The following is a 14,246-nucleotide window of genomic DNA, read 5'->3' as shown; positions in this document are numbered from 1 at the left end:
TGTTATCTACTGAAAAGAAATATAGTAGATTGTTAGAACATAAGAACATAAGAAATAGGAACAGGAGTAGGCCATCTAGCCCCTCAAGCCTGCCCTGCCATTCAATAAGATCATGGCTGATCTGAAGTGGATCAGTTCCACTTTCCTGCTTTCTCCCCATAACCCTTAATTCCTTTGTCTATCAGAAACCTATCTACCCGTGACTTAAATATATTCAGCGAGGTAGCCTCCACCACTTCAACGGGCAGAGAATTCCAGAGACTCACCACCCTTTGAGTGAAGAAGTTCCTCCTCAACTCCGATCTAAACTGCCTCCCCCGCCCTTATTTTAAGGCTGTGCCCTCTAGTTCTGCTATCCTTTCTAAGTGGGAAGAATCTCTCTACCTCTACCCTATCTATCCCCTTCATTATCTTATGTCTCTGTAAGATCCCCCCTCAGCCTTCTAAACTCCAATGAGTACAGACCCAGTCTATTCAATCTCTCCTCATGGGCTAACCCCCTCATCTCCGGTATCAGCCTAGTGAACCTTCTCTGCACTCCCTCCAAGGCCAATATATCCTTCTGCAAATGCGGCGACCAAAACTGCACACAGTACTCCAGCTGCGGCCTCGCCAGTACCCTGTACAGCTGCAGCAAGACCTCCCTACTTTTATATTGTATCCCCCTTGCTATAAAGGCCCACATTCCATTCGCCTTCTTGATCACCTGCTGCAGACTGGGTTTTTGCAATTCGTGCACAAGGACCCCCAGGTCCCTCTACACTGTAGCATGCTGCAGCTTTTCGCCTTTTAAATAATAATCCCTCCTACTATTATTTCTACCAAAGTGGATAACCTCACATTTGCTAACATTATACTCCATTTGCTAGGTCCTCGCCCACTCACTCAGCCCATCCAGATCTCTCTGCAGTCTTTCCACACCTTCCATGCAATTTGCTTTTCCACTCATCTTTGTGTCATCAGCAAATTTCATTATCCTACACTCAGCCCCCTCCTCCAGATCATCTATATAAATGGCAAACAGCTGAGGCCCCAGCACCGATCCCTGCGGCACTCCACTCGTCACCAACTGCCAACCAGAACAGCACCCATTGATACCAACTCTTTGCTTCCTATTAGACAGCCAATCCTCTATCCACGCTAACACCTTACCCCCAACTCCGTGCACCCTAACCTTCTGTAGCAACCTTTTGTGAGGCCCCTTATCAAACACCTTTTGGAAACCTAAAAACACCACATCCACCGGTTCCCCTCTGTCTACCGCACTAGTCACATCCTCATAGAAATCCAATAAATTTGTTAAACATGACTTCCCTTTAACGAATCCATGCTGCGTCTGCTTGATCAAGGTGACTGAGATGCTCTTTATACAATGGAAGAAACCACTAAAGACATCAAAGAACAGAAGAAAGCGTAGGCCATTTAACCCATCAATCCAGAATGATTGCGTCTGATCTTATCATAGCCTCAACTCCAGTTTCCTGCCAGCTTAACCCCCTCCCCACTTGCCTGCACCCTTGACCTCCTTCTCCATAAAAATCTGTCAAAAAAAAATTTGAATATACTCAATTACCAGCCACCACTGATCTGTGGTGGGAATTCCAAAGATTAACAAATCTCTGAGAGATGAAATTTCTTTTCATCTTCATTTTTAATGTCTTTCTTCTGAAACTATGCCCTTTTTTCTAGATAACCCCACGACGGGAAATATTCTCTCAGCATCTATTCTGTTAAATCTTAAATCAGTAAGATCACCTCTCATTTTTCTATACTCAGTGAGTATGAGCTCAACTTTTCTTCATAGATCAAACCCTTCATTCCAGGAATCAACCTAGTTTTTCTGAACCACTTCCAGTGTACTCCTGGTGCAGCCTCACAAATACATGTATAACTGTAGCAAGACTTCCCTGCAATAAAGGCAGACATTCCATTTATCTCCCTAATTACTTGCTGTGCCTGGTTGCTAATTTATAGTAATTCATGTAGGAAGACATTCAAGTCCCTCTCTACTGCAGCATTCTGTAATCTTTGGCCATTTAAATAACATTCTGTTTTTTATTCTTCCAATCAAAGTGGAAAACTTTGCATTTTTATACATTATATTTTATCTGCATTTTATTTTCCCAATCACCTAGCCTGTATACATTCCTTTGCAGAATCTTTATGTCCTCCTCACAACCCATCTGTGCTTCATCAACAAATTTGGCTATGATACACTCTATTTAGTCAATCGTCTATTCATGCTAATATATTGTTCACTACGCTACGAGCTTTTACTTTTTATATGGCAACTTACTGAATGTCCTTTGAAAATCCAAACACATTATGGGGGTGATTCTCCCATCCCGCCATGCTAGTGCGCAGAACCTGGAACTGTCAGCCTCTAGCATGAATAGGCCCCATCCCCTAGCTTTTAATTATATTCACAATTGTGACTTCTGCTTTGCACAGAGTGTGGGAAATTCAAATGTGAAATTGCTCTGAAGAAACTGATGTTATTTACACCAGTTACGCCAATACTCAGCATGGATTTATGAAGGGGAAATCATGCTTGACAAATCTGTTGGAATTCTTTGAAGATGTAACTAGTAGAGTTGACAAGGGGGATCCAGTCGATATGGCATACTTGGACTTTCAGAAAGCGTTTGACAAAGCCCCGCACAAGAGATTATCGTGTAAGATTAAAGTGCATAGAATTGGGGGAAGTATACTGAGGTGGATAGAAAACTAGTTGGCAGAAAGGAAACAAAGAGTAGGAATTAATGTGTGCTTTTCAAATTGGCAGGCAGTAACTAGTGGGGTGCCACAGGGATCAGTGCTGGGACTCCAGCTATTCACAATATATATTAATGATTTGGGTCAGAGAGAAAATTGTAACATCTCAAAGTTTGCAGATGATACCAAGTTGGGTGGGAGGGTGAACTATGACGCAGATGTAGAGACCTTTCGGAATGATCTGGATGGGTTAGGTGAGTAGGATAGTCAATGGCAGATACAGTATAATTTAGGTAAGTGTGAGGTTATTCACTTTGGAAGCAAAAGTGAGAAGGCAGATTACTACCTGAATGGCTGTAAATTGGGAGAGGGAAGTGTGCCGTGTCCTGGGTGTCCTTGTGCACCAATCACTGAAAGTAAGCATGCAGGTGCAGCAGGTGGTAAAGAAGGCAAATGGATGTTGGCCTTCATTGCGAGAGATTTTGACTACAGGAGCAGGGATGTGTTGTTGCAATTATACAGGGCATTGGTGAGGCCACACCTCGAGTATTGTGTGCAATTTTGGTCTCCTTTTCTGAGGAAGGATGTTTTGCTCTCAAGGGACTGCAGCGAAGGCTTACTAGTCTGATGCCGGGAATGACAGGACTGAGGACAGATTGGGTTAGAATTGTTTTTGCTGGCGTTCAGACAAATGAGGGAGGATCTCATAGAGACATAAAATTCTAACAGGTCTAGACAGGATAGATGCAGGGAGGATATTCCCAATGGTGGGGGAGTCCAGAACCAGGGGTCTCAGTGTGAGGATCCGGGGTAGACCATTTAGGATGGAAGTGAGGAGACATTTCTTTACCCAAAGAGCGGTGAGCCTATGAAATTCATGACCTCAGGAAGTATTTGATGTCAAAACATTGAATGTATTCAAGAGACAGCTGGATACAGCACTTGGGACGAATGGGATCAAAGGTTATGGGGAAAATACAGGATTAGGCTATTGAGTTGGATGATCAGCCATGATCGTAATGAATGGCAGAGCAGACCCGAAGGGCCAAATGGCCTCCTCCTGTTCCTATCTTCTATGTTTCTATATTTTCCCATGAATTCAACACTTTTTTGAGAGAATTGCAGTCTACATCTATCAGTTCCCGTTTATCCTCCCTGCTTGTTACATCCTCAAAAAACTCTATTAAGTTTAACAAATATGATTTCCCTTTGATAAAACCATGTTGACTGTGCTTGATTTTATTATGATTTTATATATTCTACTGGACCTGGGTTTGATTTCCAGCATGGGTCAGTGTGTGTGTGGAGTTTGCACATTCTCCCTGTGTCTACGTGGGTTTCCTCCAGATGCTCTGGTTTCCTCCCACAGTCCAAAGGTATGCAGATTAGATTGATTGGCCATGTTCAATTGTCCCTTAGTGTCAGGGATATTGGTAGGTGATTTGACCATTCTAACTTGTCCCTTAGCATCAGGAGACTAGACACGGTAAATGCATGGGGTTATGGGGATAGGGCCTGGGTGGGATTGTGGTCAGTGCAGACTTGATTGGCAGAATGGCCGCCTCCTGTATTGTCGGATATTATGGATTCTATGAAGGTCCTCCTTCCCTTTTGCCCTTTGCAAAAAACATGTAATTATTAAGGAGGGGAGGATAATAACCAGGATTTTATTTCCACTTTTGCTACAAACGCAAAAGGCGACATGGGCACAAATCCCACAAGAGTCAGAAAACAAGAATCTCATCAGCGAAATCTCATTCTCTGATTTTACCTCCACCCACCTGTCCCCATCAGTGATGTAAATAAATATCTGAGTACATTTTAATGACATTAAAAAGCTTATTGTGCTCTCCACATTGAGATCTGCCCCCCTCACCAATCTGAAGTCACATCAGCAAGGTTTACAACAGATGGGTGGAAGCCAGGGGATGCAGAAGTATGTATAGCCAGGAGGGCGGGGGGGGGGGGGGGGGGGGGTGGATACTACTGGCAAAGGGAAGCTCCATTGAGTGGGTAGTTCCCTGTTTCTGTGGAGGGACCCATGGGATGGAGATTGCCTGTGGTCAAGTTATGGGGAAGTTTCTTTTTATTAAAAAATGTTGCCCTGATCTCAGGGCTCCTGGTTATGCTGACTTTCTCCAGCCCCACTCCACCAGCATGACAGAATGTGCCACACCTCCATTTTATTTGCACAGATTGCTGCACAATGTGGTTAGAAAAGCTGGCTGGGCAACTGGTCAGCTGGTGCTGGTTTTCCTGCCTTGGCCAGCACTCTACAGAAATGAGAAAATTCCACCCGAAGTATTATCTACATATATGTAGGTACAAAAAGCACAGCTTGTAGATCAGGGCTATAATCAAACACAATTGACATTACTTGCCCACTTAACATAGAAACATAGAAGATAGGAGCACGAGGAGGCCATTTGGCCCTTCGAGCCTGCTCTGCCATTCAATACGATCATGGCTGATCGTCCAACTCAATAGCCTAATTCTGCTTTTTCCCCATTACCTCTGATCTCATTTGCCCCAAGTGCTACATCCAGCCGCCTCTTGAATACATTCAATGTTTTGACATCAACTACTTTCTGTGGTAATAAATTCCACATGAAATGTCTCCTCACCTCCATCCTTAATGGTTTACCCTGAATCCTCATGCTGTGACCTATGGTTCTGGACTCCTCTACCATATGGAACATCCTCCCTGCATCTATCCTGACTAGACCTGCTAGAATTTTATAATTCTCTATGAGATCTCCCCTCATTCATCTGAACTCCAGTAAAAATAATCCTAATCTAGTCAATCTCTCCTCATACATCAGTCCCGCCATCCCTTAATTGCCTCAATTGACAACAGAGAGAGGAGGCTGTCTGCAGGTTTACCATCACTGATTTAATTGGGGTGGAGGAAGTGACAGCATCCCCATCCTTCCAACTGATTAAATGTCTCAGTTACTAAACCTGTCATGTAGAAACGCAGAAGATTCCATCCCAGGTGTGTGAAATGAAAACTGAAAATGCAGGTAAATAATGGTGTCGCCTGATACTTTGAAAACAGAGAAAATGCATGCTGAAACCAAGTGAGGTGACAGGGGTCGCAGCCACCAGTTGGAGAGCCAGTGAGAGACCCATGTTACCTCATTTTGGGAAGATCCACCCAATCTTGTGCCACTCTATCACTTAACAGGCCAATGATGGGTCCTCCCTGGGATCAAGGACCCCAGAGATGGAAGTCCTTTCCACCAAGAGCATTACTTGCTCATTTAAGGGCCTCAATTGACAGTGGGTGAGAAGACCATCCACAGGCCTTCTCTCCTTGGACTTAATTGGGGTGAAGCTGAGAAGTTAGCAGTGACCCACACACAATCCTCCTGCAAATTGAATGTCCTATCACCACTAAACACGTCATGGGAGGGCACAAGATTTCTCCCTAAGTCCCTCACTGCACTAGTCATTCCTTTAATATCTTTGATGTCTTTAATATTTATTTTCCATTGTCTGCTGCAAAGATCATTAAGTTATCTAACCATCTCCTGTTTTTCTTTTAGGCAGGATACAGACATTCAATGGTACTTCAATCTTGTGTTGGCCCATTCTCTTTTCCCTCCCCAACTATTTGTTCTGATTTTATTAAAATACTTGCTCATTTTTAATTTTTCAGTTCTGAAGAAGGGCCAAGCTTGAACTTGTCTCTTCTCACCCCAGAAACTGACTAACCTATTGTGTGTTTACCAGCACTTTCTGTTTCTGTTGCATGTGATTAGTGATTTGTTTATCAAATGTTGCTCCAGGATTAACATTTTCCACACTGTAGTGGTGTTGTTAATCACTGTTATTTCTGCATATTGTTATTAGTCTTACAGGTGACTGGCTGGTTCCCATCTTTATCAACCATGGGTGCTGAGGTAGCAAGTTCAGTTGATCGTGTTAGTGCATGTGTTTATAACATGCTTGTAAAAAAGACACCAATATTGATTTACTTGTACGTGGCTTTATCACCTTCAACTACTTCCTAATTTAACAATGATGGTAGTGTTCCTTTCTCCTTTTTCCCAGATGTTTATGTCTAGGCTGACGACTTATTTCAGGAAGCAATGCATTGCAATCACTGACAAACGTGTGCGACTGATGAGCGAGATTCTAAACTCCATCAGGTTCATCAAGATGTACACCTGGGAAAAATTGTTTGCCGACAAGGTCCACTGTAAGTTCGCTGTGAGAACTAATGGTTTTAAAAACTTTATTCTCAATGTTTCCCTTGGAGGAGAATTCTAGAACCATGGAATATAGATTCAAGCTAAGTGGTGGAGAAGGGACATGAGGAAGAACCTTCTTACGCAAAAGGTACTGGGCGTCTGGAATTTGCTGTCCGAGCTGGTGATGGAGGCACTAAGCTCTTTTAAAAAGTACCTGGACCTGCATCTTAAGTGCAGTAAACAACAGGGCTATGGGCCAGGTACAAGAAGGTGGGATTAGAAAGGGCACCTGGGTTTTCATGGGCTGGCATGGACAAGATGGGCTAAATGGCTTCCTTCTGTGCTCTAACTTTTCTATGGTTCTATGGTATCATTGACAAGATTGGCATTTATTGCCCATCTCATGTTGCCCTGAAAAGGTGGTTTACTGGTCTGACACAACTGAGTGACATGTTAGGCCATATAGGGGCAAGCTACACAGCAAGAGTTTTGCTGTGAGGTTAGAATCACATATAGGTCAGAGTGGGTAAGGACAAAATAATTCTTTCCCAAAAGAACATTAGTGAACCAATTGAGTATTTATTTCTACAATACTCCAGGAGCTTTATTGTTACTTTTACTGATGTTAATTTTTTAATACCAAACTTCTAAAATTTAATTCAAATTCTCAGACTTACGGTGAAATTTGAACCCCCATTCTCTGAGTTACTAAATGCTGTAACATAACCACTACATTACCATGTGCATTAGTGAGATACCGCATTCTTTATACCATTAATTACATTGGTCAGCTTTGACAAATTTGACTTTTATTTAGAAGTGGTATTGTCTAATTTGCAGAACATGTTATTGGATTTGTGAGTGCAAGGGCTTTTTTGGTATGACTGATGACATACCTTCATTACCTGTTTGGAATTTTCATTTAGAATTTTTATTTACCTTACTCACTTTTTTCTATTTTAAATCCCTGTAATGCCAAATATAATTAATAATTGCTAGGTAGTACAAAACATGAGTATGCTACATACTAGAGAAGGCTAGACTTATGATCCATTCCAAGACCTCTCCCCATCCCATTGGTAAAACATGCATGAGAATGAAATAAGAGGGTCTGATCTCTTGATTTCAGTTTTCGCAGAAAAATTAACATGCCATTATTAAATCTTCCTCACTGTGAATGATATGACGACTTTAGTTGTAAAGTTTGATAACGTGCTAAATTGCCCCTTATTTTTCAAAGGTGCATAGGTCAGGTGGATTAGTAATGATAAATGTGCAGGATTACGGGAATAGGCAGGACAGTGGGCCTGGTTAAGATGCTCTTTTGGAGAGTCAGTGCAGCCTTGATGGGCTGAATAGTCTCCTTCTGCACTGTAGGAATTCTATGGATCTGTGGTTGGTATCAGTAATTTCTTAAATGGACAAACTAATGGTTGGAATACTTCAGCTCTTATCACTGGCAGAATCTTCTGGTCCCGCTAAAATTCCCTTCTGCAGTAGGTTACCTGGCAGTGACATAGGCGAGGAACATAAATCACCATGATTTTGGTGTACCAGAAGACCCCATGGTGGCCGATGGCCAGCCGCTTCCACCACATGAAAACCTGCGGCAGTGAAAGTGGAGAATTCTGCCCATGATTCATTGCAGCATTGCTTTTAAGTGATTCACAGTTCCAGTTAAAAATCTGGGAGCATATTTTTGAACCAATCAAATTATTTTTGCAAAAATACTACAACAAAATTAGATGACATTTGAAAATAATTAATTTTGTCCTCAGATAGATAAAAAGTCAAAAATAGGTAGGGTAAAGGCTGTCATATATATAAGGTATCAAATGTATATGCAGAATGACTACAGCATTTGAAACTTGATAGATAAAACTAATTTTGTGATGGCAAAATAGTACTTGTATTTGGCTTCTTGGCAGTGGACTTTCCAATCTTTTCTGCTTAATTACTTGGAAAATTGAAGGCCCTTAGCACTACACCTTTGTTTAATCTTGACTAATTTGAAAGAGAAGGAATTGCCAGTATTTTGGTGTCCTGAGCTGTAATCTTGAGCTGCATGGACAACGAGGTGCCCTTTCTAATTCCACCTTCCTGGTCCTGGCCCATAGCCCTGTAGCTTACTGCACTTAAGGTGCAGATCCATGTACTTTTCAAAAGAGTTTAGCGTCGCTGCCTCCAGCGCCAACTCACGTGTCAGTGGCAAGGTTTATGAATGGGAGCAAGATTTCGGCAAGTGAATTTATTCGAGGCTGAGTTAGATTTTTGGTTAACGAGGGAATCAAGGCTTATGGGGGTAGGTAGGAAAGCGAAGTTGAGTTCAAACCAAATCAGCCATAATCCTATTGAATTGTGAAACAAGCTTAAAGGGCTGAATGGCCTACTATTCAAAGTATATTCAAAGCACTGATTTTTTTTCAACTCAGGCATGCAGCAGGCTGTTTCTGTTTTTCAAAATTTTGAGAGCAGGGGATTTAAATGACAACTCCACAGACCTTAACCTCATTTTATGCACCTGCATATCTACGCTTAAAAAGAAAACACTGCAAGAACCAGACCTTACTCCAGTGGAAAAAGGAGCCAGTTTGAACTTAGCTCTAAGTTCCAATGGCCCTGCTGGATTTAAGTTTCTTCCATGTGTGACTTATATCCTGCCTCTTTCACCAGCCCTGGCAAAAGTAGTATGTATCAGAAATGGGGGTGGAACTTCTGAGTCTTGCGAACCCCTTTAAGTCAAGGCATGGTATATCGAAGACTCTGAAAATCTGTTCTCAAAACATTTGAAAGTGTCATCGATAGTAAAGAAAATGTGACTACAGACATATTTTAATGGTTGTCCATACAGCTAAATTTTATCCAGGCTGAGTATGAATATCTTAAAATGAATCTGAGTGAACACTACTCTTATGAAATCTGATGGAACATCAGATGTTTTAGGAACAAGAGAAGGCAATATGCTTCAACAGGTTTGCCCCTTTTGAAGGAACTACCTCCCTTCTACAATATCTCTCCAGAAATGTGTCTAATTGCATCTCAAACCAATTAATACTCCAATTAGCTTGTTCCTGATATCTGTTATACCTTATTTTAAGAAAACTTCCATTTGGAATCCTAACTTCATAATCTTTAGCATCTGTCCCCTTGTATTTGGACCTCTCACCAAGTGAACAATTTTTCTGGATCACTTGGAAAGCATGCTTGATTATGTTAACTTTTTTTGCAGTGATCAGAAGCAGAGAGAGACGTTTTCTGGAGAAAGCAGGCTATGTGCAGAGCATCACAGTTGGGGTTGCTCCAATTGTGGTTGTAGTATCTAGTAGCTGCACATTCACACTTCACATGGCGATGGGATATGATCTCACTGCAGCTCAGGTAAGCTCTATTACACTCCTTATTGGTAGGACTGTAAGAAAACTCGAAAAGCTTACATGTACATAGTGTCTTTCAAGACTTCAAATTATCCCAAAATGCTTTACAAGCAATGTACTTTTGAAACAAAATATTGTTGTGATGTGAGAAATATGACAGCCAGTTTTGCACACATCAAGGTCCTACAAATAGCAATGTAATAATGACTAGATAATGTTTATTTTAACACTGATTGAGGGATGAATATTTTCCAACACACTGAGAAAACTCCCCCGCTCTTCTTAAAAATAATGCCATGGGATCTTTTATAACGTCGATGGTAGCGCTCCAAAAGCTAGTGCTGTTTGCTATCAAATAAACCTGTTGGACTTTAACCTGGTGTTGTGAGACTTCTTACTATCTTTTACACCACCAGGGAAAACATTTCGTCTGAAAGGTGGCACTTTCAGTGGTTCAGCATTCCATCAGTACTGTAATGGAATTCTGGGTAGATTTTTGTACTTAAATTGCTAGAGTAAGACTTAAACCTCACTATTAAGGCTGTGTTCTATTTAATGTGCATTGCAATTAGTTAACTGACAATTGAACCCACATATTTTGAGTGTGACATGGTATCCTTAGTCATGAGCTCAAGAAATTTCATGCTTTTGTGGAAATGCTCAAAGTCATACAAAAAGTAGATGCCACTTGCACAAAGTTAAAGCTGCATTTAAAACTGCATTTAATTTACCACCATCATCTAATGGGTAGAATCTGGGGGCAATCTTACCAAAAAAATACTAAGTACCAAATAAGCATGAAATTTGCACCTGTTTTTGGACAACTTAAAAATCAAATCTTACCTCATTCTGGCAAAAAAATCTTGACAAACTTGAAATCTGTCTGTTGGGGAAGCGGGCAGAGCCTAAATCGCCTGAAAGCCAGCTGATAATAGCAGAGAGCGCAATTGCGCACGCTCAGAACCCTGTGCTTTTGCTGCTATAAAAGGCAGGCCTTTGTGATCATAACCCAGCCTCCACTCTACCAGGCATCCTTCCACCCACTTGCCTCATGATTAAAGCCGGCATCCCATCCCACAGCAATGCCAGGGCACTGCCTAGTCATATTCCTCTCACCTGGGGGCTATACTTGCCTTTATATCCCTGGGGGAATCCTCATATCAGGTTCATGTCTGGGGAATCCTTGCCAAATGGCAAGGGGTCAATACTTGGCAAGGGGGCCTATTAATGATATTGACATATATGTAAATGTATTGTAATCAGGCTGATACGAATTATGAGCATGAACCTGATTGTGTTGCCGATGAGTGGTGATGAAAATCAAGGATCGCGATCTTGCAATTTCTGGATTTTACCAGACCTTGAGCACCCACCTCTGATCCGTAGATGGAATGTGCAGCCTCTTAATGGGATTGCCCCATTGTATAATCCCTCAGTTTAGAGAAGAGGGAAGCAACATTCTCTTTGTGTTTACCAGATTATGACTCTGAGGCTGCTCTAGAACGAGGTCCCACTGAGGTGTGTGTGCCTGTGCTGGTAGAAGATATGGATGAGTGCTGTGCCAAGTCTTCTGCTATGATGCCTTCTGTTTCCTCATCCAAGGAGGTACTGAGTCTGGAGCTGAGGGCTGACCCTTGAGTGTCCTCGGTAGCTTTCCAGAGATGCATATGAAATAAAGGAGAGATTATTACTTCACGATAGGTGACTGGTGGCTCTACAACAGGGCAAAATACTCCCATTATGGTTGCCTGAGGGATGAGCTGGTGCATGATCCTCACTTGGGTGTGCACCTCACTGTTGATACAAACACGGCCGATGTCCTCTCTGGCCAGTTCTTTGGCTCAGTTTTTGAGATCTATGAGGAATTTGAGCACTCCACCACTGGTTTTGGCCCTCTTCCTTTTATTGTGCGTGAGCTTGTCTTGCATGAAGGCAGGTGGAGAGAATGTGAACAAGATGCATGCCAGGGCAGACGATAATGCCTGGTATGTGTGTGTAGTAAATGAAGCCATAGGTAGGATTGAACACAAACTCCAGAGGAGATAAGACCAGATGGACATGTGAGGGTATGTGTAACAGTGAGTGGTGATGTCCCATGAACTGGCAGTGGATGAGATGCCAATGAATGTTTGATGGACTTGTGAGTGTGAGAATAGAGAATGTTAACATTTATCCTGGTGGCACGGCTGAGTTCATTCATCCTCTTCCTAAACTGGGTGATTGACCTGTTCTGCAAACATAGTCACTGACCACTGCTTCCCGAATCAGATTGATGACCTGCAACCCAAGCAGGGGTGGAGGACACCGCAAAGAGCCTTGAATGTGTCCAACTGGCACACCCATGAAATGTCATTGAATTTGTTGGCAACTGCTTTCTTGGATTTTGGAGTCATCTCTCTCATTTGTCTTTGACTGTTGAGATTAACAAAGCTGTGAAGGGATGCCATTTGAATATGGTGCTTTGAGTGAGGAAGCAATGAGCTTACAAGAGGATGGGTGTATCAGAGGATGCCCACCAACAATTCAGAATGTTTCCCCTGCATGCACAATTAATGTGGCTGGAAGCGGATGGTACAGCATGAGAACTGTTCATTGCAGCCAGCAGTTAAAATGCCATTTTTCATGCCCTCTCCTGCAATGGGGAGAATATCTGCCCTTGTACTCACTGGGGATCGGTGATGCTGGCTACTTTAGTTGGCTGGATGGCTGATGTGGATTAGAGTACAACCAACAGCACAGGATTTGATACCACATCTGGCTGGACCTGCCTCCTTTTCCCACCCTTGATGGAGGTGTTAGTACTCTGGATTGCACCTGCTGGAAGGACAGCTTGAAGAAGAAAGATTGCTTTGCTTGCTACTCCTCTGTCACATTTGTGAAGCAGCATCTTGTCTTCTTACAATGCCAGGTGCTGCCAGAGCTCATCAAAAATTCTGAATATTTTCAACTTTCTGAAGATAAGTTATTAGACTAGAGATCTGATTTATAACCATGGATTCATTTTGGAACCAAACGTGTAATAAATATATTGTGAAAAGAATACAGAACCTTTCGACTGAACTGATTATACTCATTCTAATGAAATATTCTGGGGACCTCCTGATCTTACCAGAATTTGTCAAAGTGTCAGGTTCAGTCAGAAAACTGGTGTAACCCTCCAGGTGCACAAACCAGTTTTCTCTCCAAATTTTGAGCCTCTTTGAAAAGAAATGAGTGGGTGTGGTTTACGCCATCACTCTGGTGGGGCAGAGACTCTTAAAGCCGACAACAGGCTCCACAGAGATGGGATACCATTGTTAAAGGGTGCCCCAAACAGAAATAGAAATAAACTCTGCCTCCCTGCCTGAAACAGAGGTATTGAGGACTTATCCCCTCCCCCCTCCTCAGACAATCATCGGCAGCAATTCCCCCAACACCTCACCCTCCCCAAGTCATTGCCAGCATTTCAACCCCTCAATGACTGTTCTCTCCCTTCCCATACATAAATGCACCCCTTTCCCTATGGGGTACCCACTGTGACCCATCCCAGGCACTGCCCCTGGAACAGGTTGGCACTGCTTGACTTTGCTCCTCTCTCCGGGGAGTATACTTACCTGGAGGGATTCCCTCAACGCCTGGTCAAACCTGTTGTAAAGGCGAGGTGTGATGATTTAGTGAGCGGGGATCATGTGGCGAGGGTCTAGATAATTAGATTTAAATTTATTTGAAGGAAAATGAGGTTCTCCACCATCATGTGCATGAATATGATTATGTCATTGGTGAGGGGGTGAAGATAATCAGAAATCGCGATCTCATCAGCAAGATTCTCGATTTCTGGTTTTCTCTGGTTTTCAGCCTCTGCCTGTGATCCTGCATATGGAAAACCTGGACTCAAGATCCCACCCTCTGTCTGAAATGTCAAACTGTTTTGCTGTTTGAGATGCTGACTGACTGACCTACTTACTACATGTTTCCAGCACTT

The 14,246-nt window shown here is 42.5% G+C and overlaps 1 protein-coding gene across 3 annotated transcripts in view; it reads left to right on the top strand.

Moving 5' to 3' along the window:
* The window catches only part of LOC145342242 (ATP-binding cassette sub-family C member 5-like), a 188,064-nt gene that overhangs the window by 67,924 nt on the left and 105,894 nt on the right, over positions 1 to 14,246 (top strand). For all 3 annotated transcript variants that reach the window (XM_080187638.1, XM_080187637.1, XM_080187636.1), the window contains exons 8-9: positions 6,772 to 6,919; positions 10,141 to 10,289. In XM_080187638.1, coding sequence (XP_080043764.1) covers positions 6,772 to 6,919; positions 10,141 to 10,289 — 297 coding nt within the window. The remainder of the gene's footprint in view (positions 1 to 6,771; positions 6,920 to 10,140; positions 10,290 to 14,246) is intronic.

The sequence above is a fragment of the Carcharhinus amblyrhynchos genome, chromosome 4, assembly GCF_965287045.1.
Source record: "Carcharhinus amblyrhynchos chromosome 4, sCarAmb.v2.hapA, whole genome shotgun sequence".
NCBI lineage: Eukaryota > Metazoa > Chordata > Chondrichthyes > Carcharhiniformes > Carcharhinidae > Carcharhinus > Carcharhinus amblyrhynchos.
The sequence above is the reverse complement of the archived record's forward strand: the minus strand, read 5'-3'. Positions and strand labels throughout refer to the sequence as shown.